General features: G+C 42.3%; 2 protein-coding genes across 3 annotated transcripts; one reads left to right on the top strand and one right to left on the bottom strand.

The window, feature by feature from the left end:
- The first annotated feature begins 70 nt into the window (after positions 1 to 70).
- On the top strand, positions 71 to 9,672 carry fbxo10 (F-box protein 10). Of its 2 annotated transcripts, none has more exons than XM_074630171.1 (11): positions 71 to 301; positions 1,203 to 1,866; positions 2,722 to 3,540; positions 3,698 to 3,847; positions 4,173 to 4,309; positions 5,413 to 5,483; positions 5,616 to 5,768; positions 5,887 to 6,237; positions 6,332 to 6,642; positions 7,253 to 7,440; positions 8,435 to 9,672. In XM_074630171.1, exons 2-11 carry the CDS (start codon positions 1,282 to 1,284, stop codon positions 8,613 to 8,615), a joined length of 2,946 nt encoding a protein of 981 aa, XP_074486272.1. In that variant the 5' UTR covers positions 71 to 301; positions 1,203 to 1,281; the 3' UTR covers positions 8,616 to 9,672. The 2 variants fall into 2 exon arrangements, with proteins under 2 accessions (XP_074486272.1, XP_074486273.1); XM_074630172.1 differs by having other exon boundaries at positions 72 to 301; positions 6,335 to 6,642; positions 8,435 to 8,857.
- Positions 9,617 to 15,988, bottom strand: polr1e (RNA polymerase I subunit E). The gene is made up of 11 exons (XM_074630173.1): positions 15,873 to 15,988; positions 15,489 to 15,592; positions 13,678 to 13,754; positions 13,077 to 13,218; positions 12,328 to 12,472; positions 12,038 to 12,148; positions 11,810 to 11,906; positions 11,589 to 11,719; positions 11,406 to 11,487; positions 10,528 to 10,659; positions 9,617 to 9,896 (listed from the first exon to the last, which is right to left on the bottom strand). The coding sequence occupies exons 1-11, from the start codon at positions 15,955 to 15,957 to the stop codon at positions 9,731 to 9,733; spliced, it is 1,272 nt and encodes a 423-aa protein (XP_074486274.1). The 5' UTR covers positions 15,958 to 15,988; the 3' UTR covers positions 9,617 to 9,730.
- Between the last annotated feature and the right edge of the window lie 930 nt (positions 15,989 to 16,918).

The raw sequence follows: 16,918 nt of genomic DNA, 5'->3' as shown, positions 1-16,918 counted from the left end.
GAAAATGAGCATGATATGGGACCTTTAACAGCAGTCTCTCCCTCCATAAGGTTAACGCCCACTCTGGGAAGCGGAAGATGGACCTCAGCTCTCGCTCTGTTCTGTGTTTGTTTCGTGGTCTCTCTTCTTTTGCCGTAAACTGGAAGCAATTGTCTGAAACTCCATTTCGATGGCACACATCTGCAGTCATCATGGATTTGTTATGAACTCACTGAGGAAGCACTGAGGAGAGAAACATGTAACGCTGGAAAGATAGCTGAGCATTCAATACCAGACATGTGTTGATACATCTGGTAACGAGGTAAGGCTTTGTTGCTTCCCTGTGATGATATTGTGGGTGACGTCACGTTCCAAAAACGTTTGAAAACAACACGTTACCTGGCTAACCGTCATTAGCTCACTTTAAAGATGACATTGCAGGCCTTACGTGGAGATATTAGTCACGTAACGTTAAATTAAATATTACCGCATCATTTTTTCTTCCATGTCTAGTTCGCTACGTGTTGTTTTCCTGCTAAAACAACACGGTTTATCTAGCTTACACTAACAGCCGACCGTTGTATCAGTTATTGTTGTGTAACGGTTAACGCTAGTTATGTGGAGGTTCCGAACGAGCCTGTTCATTGAGCCGGCTCTTTTAAGTGAACGATAATGGTACGTGTCCACAGGGGCGTTTTTTATCGCGAGGGGATGCGACGCTTCCGAACATTGGACGCTTGGTTGGCTGTCACTAGACACAGGCTGTCCCCACCTGATTGGATGAACGCTTTCCCTCCGTTGGCTGCTGCTCCCAGCTTTCAAACCGGAAACAGTATGGAGGCTCGTTTCTTCTCTTATTTCACGAAAAATAGTTCACCGAAATGTGTTTCTGAAAACATTTGAGGTTGCAGTTGCTGAATCTATCTTTATTTTGAATCGACGACGTTTATTTAAAAAAATTCTCTGGAGTTTCGAGAGGCGGCGAGTCGAGTCGGACGCCCGTGATTTGCATAAAGTAGACTAGACCTCAACTTTATGCAAATGAGGAGCGGGCGTTGGGACGCTCCTGGTACGTGTCCACAGGCTCCGTCCTTTCCACGCTTCCCATTCATTGTCTATGTAAGCAGCCGCGCAATGCATTCTGGTAGTGTGGCATCGCGATTCGAGAAACGGAGCGTCACGACGTCCGCTCCTCATGTGTGTGTGCGTGCGTGTGTTTCCAGGTTCCAACCTAACTGTCACGGTGCTTCCCCAGCCGGGCGGTTGTCTCCCCAGCCGGACGGTTGCCTCTCTGCTGCTGCCATGGAGGTGGGCAGCCTCCCCGTGGAGCTGTGGAGGGTTATCTTGGCCTATCTCCCGCTCCCTGACCTGGGCCGCTGCTGCCAGGTGTGCCGTGCCTGGCGAGAGCTCATCCTCTCACTGGACAACACCCGCTGGAGACAACTCTGCTTAGGCTGCCCCGAATGCCGACACCCCAACTGGCCCAGTCAGCCCCACCAGGAGCCCCCGTCCTGGAGAGAGGCCCTGAAGCAGCACGCCCTCTCCACCCGCACCTGGACTCAAAACGGGCCGGAGCTCCAGTCCTCTGCTTGCCTCCTCTTTTTCCGTCGTCGAAAGGACCGCAGGGTTTGGCATGTGGGGCCCGGATTCGAGTTTGAGACCCTCCGCGGGGCCCTCGGGGCAGTGGGGCCGTATGACCGTGTCGTTCTCCACCCGGGGGTGTATGAGGAGCAAGCTGAAGTGGCCCTGAAGGTGCCTGTGGAGCTGGTCGGGCTGGGTCGATTGGGCGAGGTGGCCCTCCTGGTGTGTATGGAGCAGCAGTGCCCTACTGCCCGGCTGTGTAATCTGGTGTTCATGCCACCCTGGTTCTCCACGGTGGTTTACAAGGTGAAGTGAAAAGCTTGTTGTGATGGTTTCTTCATACAGTAATGTCTTCTCAAGTGTTCACAATAACCTAGTCGGCTCACCTGAAATATCTTAAAGGTCCCATATCATGCTCATTTTCAGGTTCATACTTGTATTTTGTGTTTCTACTAGAACATGTTTACATGCTGTAATGTTAAAAAAAAAAACGTTATTTTCCTCATACTGTCTGCCTGAATATACCTGTATTTACTTTCTGTCTGAAACGCTCCGTTTTAGTGCATTTCCACGAAATTGCAACAGAATTGCGTTGCCTGGCAACAGCTTGGGTCCATGTTTACTTCCTGTCAGCTGATGTCATTAACATCCACTGCAACAGGAAATAAACTGGGACACATTTAGAATGTTTACGTTTAAAACCTTGTAATGGTCTAAATATTGTATATTTGTGACATCACAAATGGACAGAAATCCTAACGGCTTGTTTCAAACTCACAATTTCTGAATATGGGTTGTGTGTATTTCTCTGTATATTGAGCGCTTCGATACTTACGTCATCTCGGCGCTTGGTGTGCACCTCTGAATTTTTGTAACTAAGCGCCCACTCACTGCGCTGCCCCTTTCATTACAACATGGATGCCTTTGAGGGAAGACTGGCCAAACAGGTTCGATAGTGAGTGAAAATAGGTGCTGCAGCACAGCCGGTATGAAAAAAATAAAGTGTTTTTTGTTTTTTTATGTTCTAGTAGAAACCCAAAATAGCATGACACCAGACAATGAGCACAATATGTCCCCTTTAAAATTAGGTCTAATTATTTAGTTTCTTTCTTGGTGAATCTGTCTCACTCATGTCACCTTTCTCTCCTTGCTTCACTCTAGACGTCGTGGGGTCACGTCCAGCTGGATAACTGCAACTTTGAGGGGGCTCAGTTGCAAATCCGCGGCCCGGGAACCTGCCAGGCTCGCTTCTGCTCCTTCTCACAAGGCAGCTCTGCCCACCTGCTGGGCGTTGTCGTCAGTTTGTTGGACAGCTGTGACTTCTCGGGAAGTGACACCGCTTCTGTGACTGTTGAAGGTCCTCCGGTGTCAGAAAGGAACTGGGCTTGTAAACACCTAGCCGCCCTGGCCAGGACGTTCCCATCATGTGGCGTATCTAGCCCTCCCAGTGGCCCTCTGGCTGGCTCCACTGGTGGGCATCAACCACCAGGTGCTACTGTTAAAAAGGAGCATGTGAACATAGAAGACTGGCAGAGGAGGACCGGGGTGGACGCAGTGTGTCAGGGCACGGTGATTGAAGATGGCTGGAGCGATGGCGACCGCAGCGAGGAGGAGGAGGAGAACCGAGATGGAGGAGGAACTAACAACACCAAAAACTCACTTATCTTGGATTACAAAATCCCTTGTGACCATCACGGCCTGTCCCATTTGCTCAAGCCCCGACCAGATGGCTCTCTGCCACTGGCCTCCTCCCCGGATCCACCATCCGTGACCCCTGAACCGCTCACCCTTCAGCAGGAACTAGACAGGGACCCAGAGGCTCAGATGTTGGCGGCCTCCACCCTCGGCTGCATCCTCAGACGCTGCCTCTTCAGGGAAGGGAAGGGTGGCGTGCATTTGTCTAATTACGGACAAGCTCGGCTGGAGGGCAATGTTTTCCGTGGGCTGAACTATGCTGTCCGCTGCATCCAGAACTCCACAGTAAATAAGATCATAATAACTCACTTCAGACTAATGGAGTGTCTGCATACCTTTTGAGTCATGTATCAAGTAAAGGAAGTAGTTCAGATCATGAGTAATTAAGCAGCGGTTTCCTATTCTAAGTGTTACCTAAGCTCCCTCTCTTTACCTCCTTCAGGTAGTGATGCTGAGAAACGAGGTGTGCGAGTGCCGTGCATCGGGTGTGTTCCTGCGCCTCTCTGCTCAGGGCCTCATCGCAGAAAACAACATCCACTCGAACGGGGAGGCGGGGCTGGACATCCGAAAAGGGGCTAACCCCATCATTGTGGTAATTGTTGCTCCACTTTCTGTTGTAGTCAAGGAAACAATACCCATATTTAACAAAATGAGGTCCACTTATTAGCTTTTCCCAGAGCGTTCAACAGCATCTCACAGTCAGTTGTCATGGATACTCAGTTAGATTGGGGGTTGTTTTAGGTTCCGATTTCCATTTTTTTCCTATAATAAAAAATAAATAATAAAAGTGATGAATAGAAGCTCACATTTGATTCACTTGTTTTTTAACATCAGTAGGTACATTTCTAAACATGCTCTTAGTTTGATTGTCTCCTCTACTCCATTTTTACTCTCTCATTCTGTCTTTCATTCCACAGTGCAACAAAATACATAGTGGTTTGCGTTCGGGGGTTGTTGTCCTTGGCAATGGAAAAGGTTCAATTCGGAGCAACCAGATCTACAACAACAAGGAAGCGGGCGTGTATATTCTCTTCAGCGGGAATCCTGTGGTCAGGTAGGTCGAACTCAACATCTAACTTGCACGGGAATGTGTAGCCCCTGCTTTTCCCATTGCGATCACCATGACTGCTGCACTGCAGCGGTATGTATTTTGCTGCTATACGTAACCGGGCATTTAAGTGTGGTATAAGCAGTGTCGTATAATGTTGATTCCACCAAGAAGTTCCTGGTAATTTTAGTCCCAGGAATACTTTTCAAGGAACTAAAAGGTTCCTTCAGCCCATTGTTTCCATAGTGGTCTAAAGACCTGTGAAGATTAGGCGAATTAGTCCGCTGACGCATGAAAAAGCAACATGACATGCGAAGAGGGCTTCTGGTGGTCCCAGCCATAAACACACTTTGCAGCCTGCAGTTCAGTGTATCCGCTCATTTCATGCGACGACATTTACTGCTGCATATATTTACTGATGTATGCTGAATGTAATGAAACTAGGAGACTACTGTCTCCACAGTAAATCATCTGTTGAGTGTTTGATGGGTATTTTTTTGAACTTTATAACGTAACTACCGTGAAACAATCAGAAAATAACTTTTGCTCTCATTCACAGCACCGCCGCACAGTCTGTCTCTTCTACTTCTCGACCTCTCGGCTCACTCTCTTTTTCTCTATCTTTTTTTAAATGAGTCGACGGCATAGCCTCACTTTACTTTTAATGATTGAAATGCTCTCCCCTCGTCCTAAAATGGTCCTAAAATCGAATACTAGAGACCTTCCTTGTTTATGAATGACGCGGTACACATGATGAAGCAGCAGTGCTGTGTGTGCCACCAATTGCCGACGGTCATCCCTGCAAACCCCACCGTGAAATCTCCTGTGCTTTCAGAAAGTACCACCCCCCCAACCAGGACCTTCTTTGTGGGGGAAATATCCCTGTAACATAATTTAGACCTGGTCCATGCGGTCTTTAGCAATGAGTTCCTGAAAAGGTTCCTTGTTCCAGGGGAAAGATCCTGAGGTCGAAACAGGTCTTAAGACCTGATGCTGTGGTTGCAGTTGCTGACAAAAACAAGCAACCCTAGCCTGCATGGACTACTACATAAAGTCTGAACTTCTTCAATACTTGCTCCTGTTCCACTCATATTGTTTTTTTCTCTTAGTGGAAATCACATCTTCCAGGGCCAGGCAGCAGGGATTGCTATAAACGAGAATGGCAGAGGCATGATAACAGGTGAAAACACAAAAGCATCCCAAATGGGCTCTTCATTTTCTCCCCATTGACGTGTCACTTACAGAAAGTAAAAGCACCATTTGTGGTTATAAACCCTGATTGTTTTTACATATTAATTCATTTTAATTCCAGAGAATGTGATCAAAGAGAACCAGTGGGGGGGTGTGGACATCCGCAGAGGAGGTGACCCCATCCTGAGGAACAACTACATCTGTTATGGCTACTCAGACGGTGTCGTGGTGGGAGAGAGAGGCCGTGGGCTTATTGAGGGAAATCATGTCTACTGTATGTAACTTCAGCCTGATAATAATAATTTATCTTGATACAACAGCTCACTTTTGATGTCATCTTTACCAACCACGGCACAGGTGTGTGATCTCTCCTCCTCCTCTTGTTTCTTCAGGTAACAAAGGCTGTGGTGTGTGGGTTATGTCGTCCAGCCTCCCGCAGCTCCTGGGAAACTACATCACCCATAACTGTATGTATGGGATGGCAGTGTTCTGCAGGAAAGACCCAGAGAACATGGAGGCCAGGGAGGGGAACTGGCCAGGCCAGGAAGGGATCGGTGGAGAAGCAGGCAGCGGGGAAAGGAGGGGAGTGGAAGGAGAAGGGAGAGAAGGGCAGGAGAACTTGAACGAAGAGGGGGAACTGTTCGCATGGGAGAGTGATCTGGATAGCGAGGATGAGCGCCACTCTGCCCGTCGTGCCATCAGCGTGGCCCTGGTGGAGAGCAACTGCATGAGCTACAATGGAGGTAATAATAGACCTGTTGAGTATCACATAGTGTTAATTGTCACTCACTTCCTGTCTCTAATGTTCCCTCTATCTTTCCCTGTCTCCTCCTGTAGCAGTTGGTCTGTACGTGAAGAGCAGCGAGCCCCTGAATGTTTTCGCTAATCTCGTAAACAGTAACCGCGGCACTGGCATAGCTGTGCTGCAGAGCAGCCAGCTGACCCGACTGGTTACAAACTGCATTCTTGAAAACGGTCGAGGTGGTGTCACGGTGGAGAAAGACTGCAGAGTGGAGCTTCGTGGCAACGGCATCTATAAAAACAGCGGCCATGGTGTCAGTTTCGGTGGCAACGGGCAGATTGTGGAGAATGATGTCGTTGGAAACCGTGGATATGGGATCCAGGTCTCTGGCAGCGCTGACATCAAGGTTAGATGGACTGAGACATTTTACATAGCTCTTTAAAGGAACAGTGCGCAACATTTTGGGGGATCTGAAATGGAATATAATTTTCATAACCATGTTTTCATTAGTGTATAATCACCTGAAACTAATAATCGTTGTGTTTTTGTTAGCTTAGAATGAGCCGTTCGTCTACATAGGGAGCGTGTCCTCTTCAGAATCTGCCATGTTTCTACAGTAGCCCAGAACAGACAAAACAAACACTGACTCTAGAGAGAGCCTTTCACCTTTTTACGTTACCTGAAGGCCACCGTAGTTCTCCAACACGCTTGTGAAACTGGTAACGTGAGCCAGAGTGCAAAACTGTGGTACTGCCAGCCGCCGTCTGACTCTCCTAAAGTAGCGTTATTATGATATGGATGGTCTCCGATTGAGGCGAACGGCGTTACCCAGTTTTGCACTCTGCAGCTCACGTCACCGCAGTCTTTGAAAGGGAGGAGTGAGCGGAGTGGTACTCAGTTGGTTGCCATCTGCAACCACACCACTAGATGCCACCAAATCCTACACACTGTACCTTTAAATGAAATATTAACACTAAGTACTTATGTAATTTTTATGGTTTTCTTTTTTTCTTTAGGTATTGCGCAACCGTGTCCAACCAGCACAGGGCTGTGGCGTTGCTGTGCTAGGGCCAGTAAAAGGTGTCGTCCATGACAATCTCTTGTTCCAGGGTCGCCCTGGAAACAAAAAGGACCTGCTACACATGGATCCTGGCAATGAGAGCTGTGTGTTGCGCAGCAACAATGTTCTAAGGCATAATAACAGGTAACTAGGCAACCAACAGAAAGTGCCAGATATGCAGACCATTAGTGGCTTTACTGTCTGTGCTCTTTCTCCCTTTTCTTCTGCTGTCCACACACACGGCTATAGACAGTATTTTTTATCATAGTAGCTCAGGGTGATGATTCTCATCACCCTAATCTGCATCTGTCCTTGGCTTTATAACCAATTTCAGCACTGCTTTGGTTCACTTGCTGCTCTCATAGGGTCATTTTTTGGCCGCTGAAGGCATCTTTTCAGTAAAAAAAAAACCTGACTGTACGCTACCTGCTCAGCACCAAACGGCAGACAGACACAGTAAGCAACCAGCTGGTGAACATAGTGGAACATTTACCAGCTAAAGGCTCCAACGGGAGTTGGAGGAGACCAAAAACAGAGCTGCAAGAGAGTGAATATTGGACATACCATCGCCAGCTGGACAGAAACAAGACTCCAAATGAATGATGTTGCCCTGCAAATGCTGGATGACTGTTAGTTCACCATATCATTTTAAAAGGTGATATGTCAAATAAGGCAGCAACTAACGATTATTTTCATTGTCGATTAATCTGTCGTTTATATTGTCGATTAATCGATTAGTTGTTTGGTCTATAAATTGTCAGAAAATGGTGAAAATGCGTCCTCAAATGTCTTGTTTTGCCGCAACTCAAAGATATTCAGTTTACTGTCAGAGGAGTAAAGAAACCAGAAAATATTCACATTTAACAAGCTGTAATCAGTTTTGACTTCTTAAAAAAAAATTCACTAAAATCAATTATCAAAATAGTTGGTGATTAATTTAATAGTTGACAACTAATCGATTAATGGTTGCAGTTCTAATGTCAATGTTCACAACTTGTTTCCGTTGCCCACAAGTAAACAAAAAATCAGTTATTGCAGGTTCAGTGCATTGGTCCTGATTCATACCTTTTTGTATGAATTTTCTGTCTGAAAAAAATCGAATTTCCCTCTAACTTTTTTATCTCTTTGCATTTTGTAGCTGTACATCTGCTCCTCCCTGGGTTTTGGAAAACCCTCCACCTCGTCCGCTGGCCAGCTCCCCTTCTGGCATCTCCTCATCCCAATATCCTTCCAGACTTGCAATTTCCATGACGACCAGGATCAGCGCCACGGTAGAAAGTGGTTGCCACAGTGGCAGCATGTTCTGCTCCATCCTGTGAATGCTGGCAAGCACTTGGAAACCGACATGAATGACTTTCGACAGAGGTCGGCATCTTGAGGCTTTTGAACTGCTGTCTAGTCGTACATTTGGAGCACTCTGACCTTCGTCAGAGAAGACCTTCCAAAATGATGCCCTCTTGTCACTGTCCAAGAAGAGGCTGCTCCCAGTATAACCACTAAAGGGTCATCCACCTTCCATTACCGTAGGGCGGCACAACATTTTGTAAATCTGAAATCACACTTTTTTAATTGTATGATCAAATGCCAGTGCACTCATTAAATGTGCACTAATGAAGTGAAGCTAGCGTACAACACATTCAAATCATCATGCTGCATCTTAAACAAACCTATTCCATACTAAAGCTTTAACTTAATCATGTTCTTTTACATTCTGACTTCATATTCATGTACAGACCTGCTGTAAACTTTGTTGGTTTTGTCAGTTTGCTTCTGAGACTCACTGGTTGGGAAGTGCACATTTTCAATCCTAGCAGGAGTCAAAGGCTTGAGAGATGCTACAAAGTAAAGCTGTGCCTTGTTGGACTTTTTATTCAATCAATGATTGTAGCTAGGGAAGGAGTTGTCATAGTGTGAGGTGTTTATGCAAAAAAAGCAGAAAAAAAAACAAAGCCAAACTTAAGCTTCTGCCTCTTTGCACAGAGCCGTTTCCTGGTGAGTTTTTGTATCATGTCCTATCCATGTTGTTTTTAAAATGTGATCTGCTTTCTTTGACTTCATGAAATTCAGTGAGGGGAGGACAAGTTCTCATTCCAGATACTATCAACACGCTGCACAGTGACGCACAACCACACATTCATCGGGTAATAACCAGTTATAGAAGGAAAAAGTATATTCAGTGTGCAATATGTGCTGTCTACAAATGTGCCTACATGTGTTTACTGTCTACACTAGATGTTATCTAGAATCTGTTTACAGCTCATTTCTCTGCTTTTTTTTTTTTGTATCTTGCACAGTAAGCAATAAGTAACAATATCATGTACAAAGTTCACCACTTTATTTGTCTACAAAATGCATTAATAAACAGTTCTCGCAGTTGTGGCGTTTCCAATTCGTATAGTCCTACCCTCTCCATGTATAATTCTTATCTTTATCTTCAGTGCATTTTCTTGCGTTTCCGCCTCTCCATGAACGGATCATATTTGACCAGAGGTAGAACAAGACAGGCCTGCCTGTTTGTGTCTCGCAGCTCAGCCTCGTCAACCTTCCCCCGGGGCGGTTTTATTAGGGTCAGTCCCATCGATTTTGCTACTTCAGTCATCCTGTAGGAAGACAAACACATCAGTTACTGGATTTGCAGAGTTCTTCTAATGCACCTCATATTGACAGTGTTTTTATGTGGTGTGATGATCATTTGGCATTGATTTTGACATCAATATAATGCTAAGAAGAGTAATATGAAAACAGAAAATTTGTATTTCTTGAATTCTTATGTTATTGCTCTTAATTGATTGATTATTGATAAGATTTTTATGTAAAAACACAATATGATTGTAAATTTATCATTTTCAAAATGTTGGCAGGTTCAAAATTAATGTTTTGTTTATCTCTGTGGAAGATATCGGATGTTTGGTTCCAACTTCTAAAAAGGCTTGTGAGCCAATAGTAAAAAATGTTGGCATCACGTGATATCTCTGTGTCGTCATTTAATGTGGAAAAAAGGGATATGTGGCTGAGATTTACGGTAAGTGCCTGGCAATGACTTGTTGCAATGGAACGGGGGAGGGAGAATGAGAGATCTAGTGGCTCAATCTTATCAATGTTATCATTACCACCTTTAATATTTCATTTAATGCACTTGTGTGACATACTGCAACACAATGTGTTACACATTTAAAAAAAAGCATACTATAGTTTCCATATACAAATGCAGACTAGGCCTTTTGTTCTTACCTGGTCTCAGTGATTGCCAGGTCACGATGCAGTAATGTGAGATCACCGGTCATGTGACCCATATGCAGCAGCAGGGCCAGGGAGTAAGCTGCTAATTTGGCACGCATAGATGCTGACACCATGTTCTGGAGCCTAGAAGAATGAGGCAAGGTGTAAAGGTGAAATTCAGAGAAAATTTATTTTCAATAAAATCAGTGCAAGAACAACCATTTTAGTAAGACCCACGTGTTATTATATAACAAATATATTGGTGTAAAAAAATATGGTGTGCAAAATACAGTGAGACAATTACAGTCTCTTTTTTCATTGCAATATCAATGAATTTTTAATATTAAGTTGCAAATTTAATCCAACCAAATCAAATTCCAGATAGAGCCCAGTGGTTATGAAATACCAGTGGCCAACTCCGGGTCTGAAAAGTGATGCCAGTGCGGAAGGATCTTAAACACGCATTCTTTCTAATAGCCAGCAGGGGGCGACTCCTCTGGTTGCAAAAAGTAAGTCTGATTGTATAGAAGTCTATGAGAAAATGAGCCTACTTCTCACTTGATTTATTACCTCAGTAAACATTGTAAACATGAGTTTATGGTCTCAATCGCTAGTTTCAAGTCTTCTTCAATACAGCATGATGTTCATTTCGTAGATTATGGTCCCATTTAGAGTCAAATAGACCATAAAGCAGGGTGTGCTTTAGGGCGTGGCTACCTTGTGATTGACAGGTCGCTACCACGGAGTTGTCCTGTGGCGAGGGCCAAAATGCCAAACTCAAGGCTTAAAAACAGCAGTCCACAAACCAATGGGTGACGTCACAGTGACTGCGTCCACTTCTTATATACAGTCTATGTTAAATACATGTTCACAGGTGCTACTGATCATACCTGCCATTGTTGAATGTGTCCACAGTGAATGTTCTGAGCAGTTTGTTCTGAATGATGCGAGGACAGCCTTCCTCCTGCCCAACTGTACGTGTAAACATAAATCATAAATTAGTCTGCGCTCCAGAGACGTGTGTAGGAACACTTTTCACAAATGTATGATGAAGGCAAAAAAACGTTACTCACACTTGCGGTTGATGTTCCTCTGCCGTGCCAGTTTGAGGAGCATAGAAAGGTAAAAGGCACAGCGAGAAATATTATCTCTGGCTTCACCCACAGTCGGCATGTTCTCCAGGTGCTTCACAACACATAAGCACCTTAAATTAAAAAAAGTAAAAACAATAATTAGAATGCAAGGAAACAAAATGTAGCTTTATAAAAATGTTGAAGTAAGCGTGTCACCCTACCCGCCGTCATCTCTCATCTTCTGCAGCTCCTCAGAGGTCAGTGCTGCCATCTTGGAGCCAGCCTGCTCCAAAGCCTCAAACTCTACTGGACTCAGGACTGAGTGCATCAATTAAGAATGACTTGAACAAACAAACTCTGGAACATTTCACTTCCAACTATATTATCTGTTCCACCATCTACAGGTCTTGCATTCCCTCAATGACACAAACACAAAGAATGAAGGATACGCTCGTCAAATAGGTAGACGTCCTCAGGTCTGTCAGCGTCTGCGTTGCAGGGAGGCAGGTGGAGAGCCAGGTCTCCTTGGGCCTCTGTCTCAGCCACTTCCTGTTGTAGAGCTGAGGGAAGAAAAAAATATATAAACAAATTGACAGAAGAGCACGTATTTAGGGTCAAGGTAACCTTTTCCTTTCTTTATTAACCAACCTCTCTTTCTTTCTTTACAGTGAGCCTTCAGATGACTAAATGATATTTTTTAGATTACTGACTTCCATATCCATGACTCCAAGTAGCTTACCTTCCAGACCCTTCTCGCCAATCACAGTGTTGGCAGCCTTGGCCACTGCTATATGCAAGGTATCACTGCCAACCCGATTCAGCCTGCGGGAGCTCAGAGCTCTCTTCTGTTTGTTGGTGCCAAACGCCTCAATCAAAGAGTCAACCTGAACAGAAAATGTAACACAAGATTAAGACATTAACCTCTTCCACTCCTTGAGGGCGCCAGCGCCCTTGGCCGACTTTACTGTCTTTCGGAGGCTGCAGTACACTCTTTAAGAGCTAGGGTGAAGTTATTGTCTCGTATCATATGAAACTAGAAAAACCTACGGAATCCATTGGTACCAATCATGTTGGGAAGGAGGCTAAATAATGCTACAAAGTTAGGCTAAATTTTGGCGAGGGAAAAACTGGCATGACCATTTTCAAAGGGGCCCCTTGACCCCTGACCTCAAGATATGTGAATGAAAATGGACTCTATGGGTACCCACAAGTCTCCCCTTTATAGACATGCTAAATGTGTTATTTTCACGTACTCTAAAAATGCCATTAAGAAAAGGTTAATACCAATACGTTCAATTCTTATTTGAGCCCAGTCTTCTCTTATAGACCATTTCACAGTTGGCGACGTAAACATCCCAAATGTGTCCCACTTTATTTCCTGTTGCAGTGTATGTGAATGACATAAGTCGACAGGAAGTAAACATGGATGCAAGCTGTTTCCTAGCAATGCAATTGTCCATTCTAAGAAAAACAGGCGTATCATGGTACCTTGTCTCTGTAGGTCTGCGTAGCGTCCTGGGGTGTTGCAGCCTCTGTTGTCTCTCCTGGTATTACAGGCTGCATGTTGAAGAGCTGAGCACTGTGCACCTCCATTTGCATGGTCTGCTTGTTCAGCACTCCTACATAATATCTAAACAGACACCAGACTTATTACTTCTCCTTCTCTTCAGTGGTTGTTGTGCCACAGTCACAAATCTCAAAACACTGGTCATTCCTGTTATGCAGCAACATTTCAGCCTCATGACTTTTGAAAAAACAAAAAAAATACAGATTTGTCATCTTTTTTTTAATTATATAACAGTGACATGTTTAACTGTCTAAAACACATATTGGCCAATCTCAGGTATTCAAATTAAATCCTTATGGGTGGACTGGTTTATATTGGTATATAGATCTAACAGGGTGGAAAATTGAATATATATTATTCTGTGTATTATTGTGTGTGTTTTTATAAAGACGACAACAATCTATAATTTAAATCATTTGTTATAAATATTTTAAACATTTTAAAGAAAATATGACAAGGTAATTCATGAGGACAGAAATGTTGCTGCATAACAGGAACGACCCACATGCTACATTAACCTACTTGCAAAGGTTGTTGCATTTCATGGATCCTGCTCCAAAATTACTTCCAACATAGGACAGTCTGTCTGATTCAGCAGCCTGGAGAGGAAAACATAAGCAACACTGTCATGAAAGTAGAGCAGCACAGCATAAACATTTGGCAAGCCGTTTTAACATCTATTAGCTAAGCCTGACTATCCGGATTTAACATTTGAGATATCAACAACGGCATTTTGACTAGTCCGAATTCTTATTCAAGATATCTATAACGTCATTCTGACTAGTCAAAACGGCAGTTAGATGTCACTGAAGACGACACTCGACTCGTCACACATCCTAAATGACAATTGCAAATATCTGTAATTCTGTTTCGACTATCCTAAATAACAGTTGCAGATAATCTCAAATATTGTGACCAGTCCGAATTGTTGTGCATGACGTTGCTCGTGCAAGCTTCCAATTGGATATCGGCCCAACAATGCATCTGAACAGTGTTAGCAGAAGTGTTTGCTGTTGTTGATAAAGAGAGTTAGAAAATGCCATGAAATAAAAAGAGCTTATCATCAAGGAATTGATTGAAAAAGGGAAAATAAGTACTTCGTTCACTCGAGAGTTATGCCAGAAATGTACAGCTTATTGTAGATTTATTGTCTCCAGACACACACATATATATATATATATATATATATACATATATATATATATATATATATACATATATATACATATATATATATATATATATACCCATATGGCTGCAGTGCAGAGCCATAGTATTTCAATTTTGACTAGGCAGAATGAAATTTAAAGATAAATACAAATGAGATATCTCTTATCAAAATGTATTTCAAGATATCTATAACTTGATAATAGATATCTACAATTAAATTATGACTATCCCTAACTCCAGTTTGAGATATCTACAACGTCATTCTGACTAATCAAAATTTAATTGTAGATATCTGAAACTGAATTATAACTGGTACAGTTCAGCTTCAGATATCCATAATTCACATTGCGGATATCTGCAACTGAATTGTAGATATCTTTAATGAGAAACACACAACAGAGGCTGCCATACACGTGAATGGCAAAAGTAGTTTGTCGTAGTCAAACTGTAATTACAGATGTCTAAAATTAGAGTTTTGACTAGGAAAAATGACGTTGCAGATATCTGTAATGAATATCCAGTCTAGCTAATAGATGTTTTCTTGCCATACTAAACAAGAATTATAGATTTTAAAGGTCCCATATTGTGCTCATTTTCAGGTTCAAACTTGTATTTTGTGTTTCTACTAGAACATGTTTACATGCTGTAATGTTCAAAAAACCCTTTATTTTCCTCACACTGCCAGCCTGAATATGCCTGTATTTATCCTCTGTCTGAAACGCTCTGTTTTAGCGCATTTTTATGTAAATGCAACAGAATTGCAACAGAATTGTGTTGCTAGGCAACAGCTTGGGTCCATGTGTACTTCCTGTCAGCTGATGACATTCACATACAGGGCAACCAGGAATAAACTGGGACACATTTAGAATGTTTATATTTAAATCTGTGTCAAGGGTCTAAATATTGTATATTCGTGACATCACGAATGGGCAGAAATTCTGACAGCTTGTTTCAAATGCAGAGTTTCTGAATACGGGCTGTGTGTATTTCCCTGTGGATTGATTGTTTCGATACTTTCACAGTATTTATATTAGGACTTAAGCCTGCTTTATAATAAAAAAAAACATGAAAATCTCACTTTTTTAAAATATGGGACCTTTAAAGTAACGTGCAGTGCAAACACACAGTGCTGAGGATGATAAACAGTCCTTCATGTTTCTCACCATTAACCTCCTGCTCTTCTTCCTGGGGTTACTCTCATCTGTGTTCTTGTACATGGTGAAATCCAGCTTCTCAGCATTTCTGACGCTGCCGTTGGAAAAGCGGACTGTGAGGAGAAAGAAACATACAGAGGACATTGTCAATACCTGTGTTTATCCACCTTAAACACATTTCGGATACAGGTTAAGTTACATTAATGTACACTCCTCCACTGGCCAGCACACAACACTACACAACTAGCCCTGCTGCTAGCAGCACCCACGTGTGCAATACAAAACAGCTGTTTAAAATAGAGAAGAGAAGCACGACCCAACATTTACTGCCACTGTTATGATTACAATAGTCTTCTGAGAAGATGCGACAAGCAACAAGCGAGAGACAGTCACCAATAACAGCTTTGTCGGAGTCTCTCTCCTCTCCGCAGCACACCAGCGAGCAGGAGGCAGCCATGTCTGTTGTCATGAGTTTCATGCAAGAGGCTTCACTCCTTTGTACTTCCGGGTTCGCCAAGATTCATAAACCACTTTGTTTCAGTAGTTGTAAATAAACTGCATTCATTTATTTTATAAATAGACTTTTTTCTTGTAAAATTACAACTTTATTCACGTAATATTACAACTTTTTTTCTCGTAAAATTACAACTTTATTCTTATAATTTTACGACTTTATTTCTCGTAAAATGACTTTATTCTCGTAATATTACGACTTTTTTTCTCGTAAAAAAACGACTTTTATATTATGACTTTTTTTCTCGTAAAATTACAACTTTATTCTCATAATATTACGACTTTATTTCTCGTAAAATTACTTTATTCTCGTAATATTACGACTTTTTTTCTCGTAATAATTATGACTTTATTCTCGTAATATTACAACTTTTTTCTCGTAAATTTACAACTTTATTCTTGTAATATTACAACTTTTTTCTCGTAAAATTACAACTTTATTCTCGTAATATTACGACTTTTTGCTGGTAAATTTACGACTTTATTCTTGAAAAAATTACGACTTTAGTCTCGTAATTTTACGAATTTAGTCTCGTAATTTTACGACTTTTTTTCTCGTAGTTATTACTTTATTCTCGAAATCTCAGATTTTCTTTTTCCTCAATGTGTTCCTAATACTCCATCGTATAAAATAACACGTAAAACTTCTGACTTTATTCTCGTAATATTCTGACTTTTTTTCTCGTAAAATTACAACTTTATTCTCGTAATATTCACTTTTTTTCTCGTAAAATTACAACTTTATTCTCGTAATATTACGACTTTTTTTCTCGTAAAATTACAACTTTATTCTCGTAATATTACGACTTTTTTCTCGTAAAATTACAACCTTATTCTCGTAATATTACGACTTTTTTCTCGTAAAATTACAACTTTATTCTCGTAATATTACGACTTTTTTTCTCGTAAAATTACAACTTTATTCT

The sequence above is a fragment of the Sebastes fasciatus genome, chromosome 3, assembly GCF_043250625.1.
Source record: "Sebastes fasciatus isolate fSebFas1 chromosome 3, fSebFas1.pri, whole genome shotgun sequence".
In the NCBI taxonomy this organism is placed as follows: Eukaryota; Metazoa; Chordata; class Actinopteri; order Perciformes; family Sebastidae; genus Sebastes; species Sebastes fasciatus.
The sequence above is the reverse complement of the archived record's forward strand: the minus strand, read 5'-3'. Positions and strand labels throughout refer to the sequence as shown.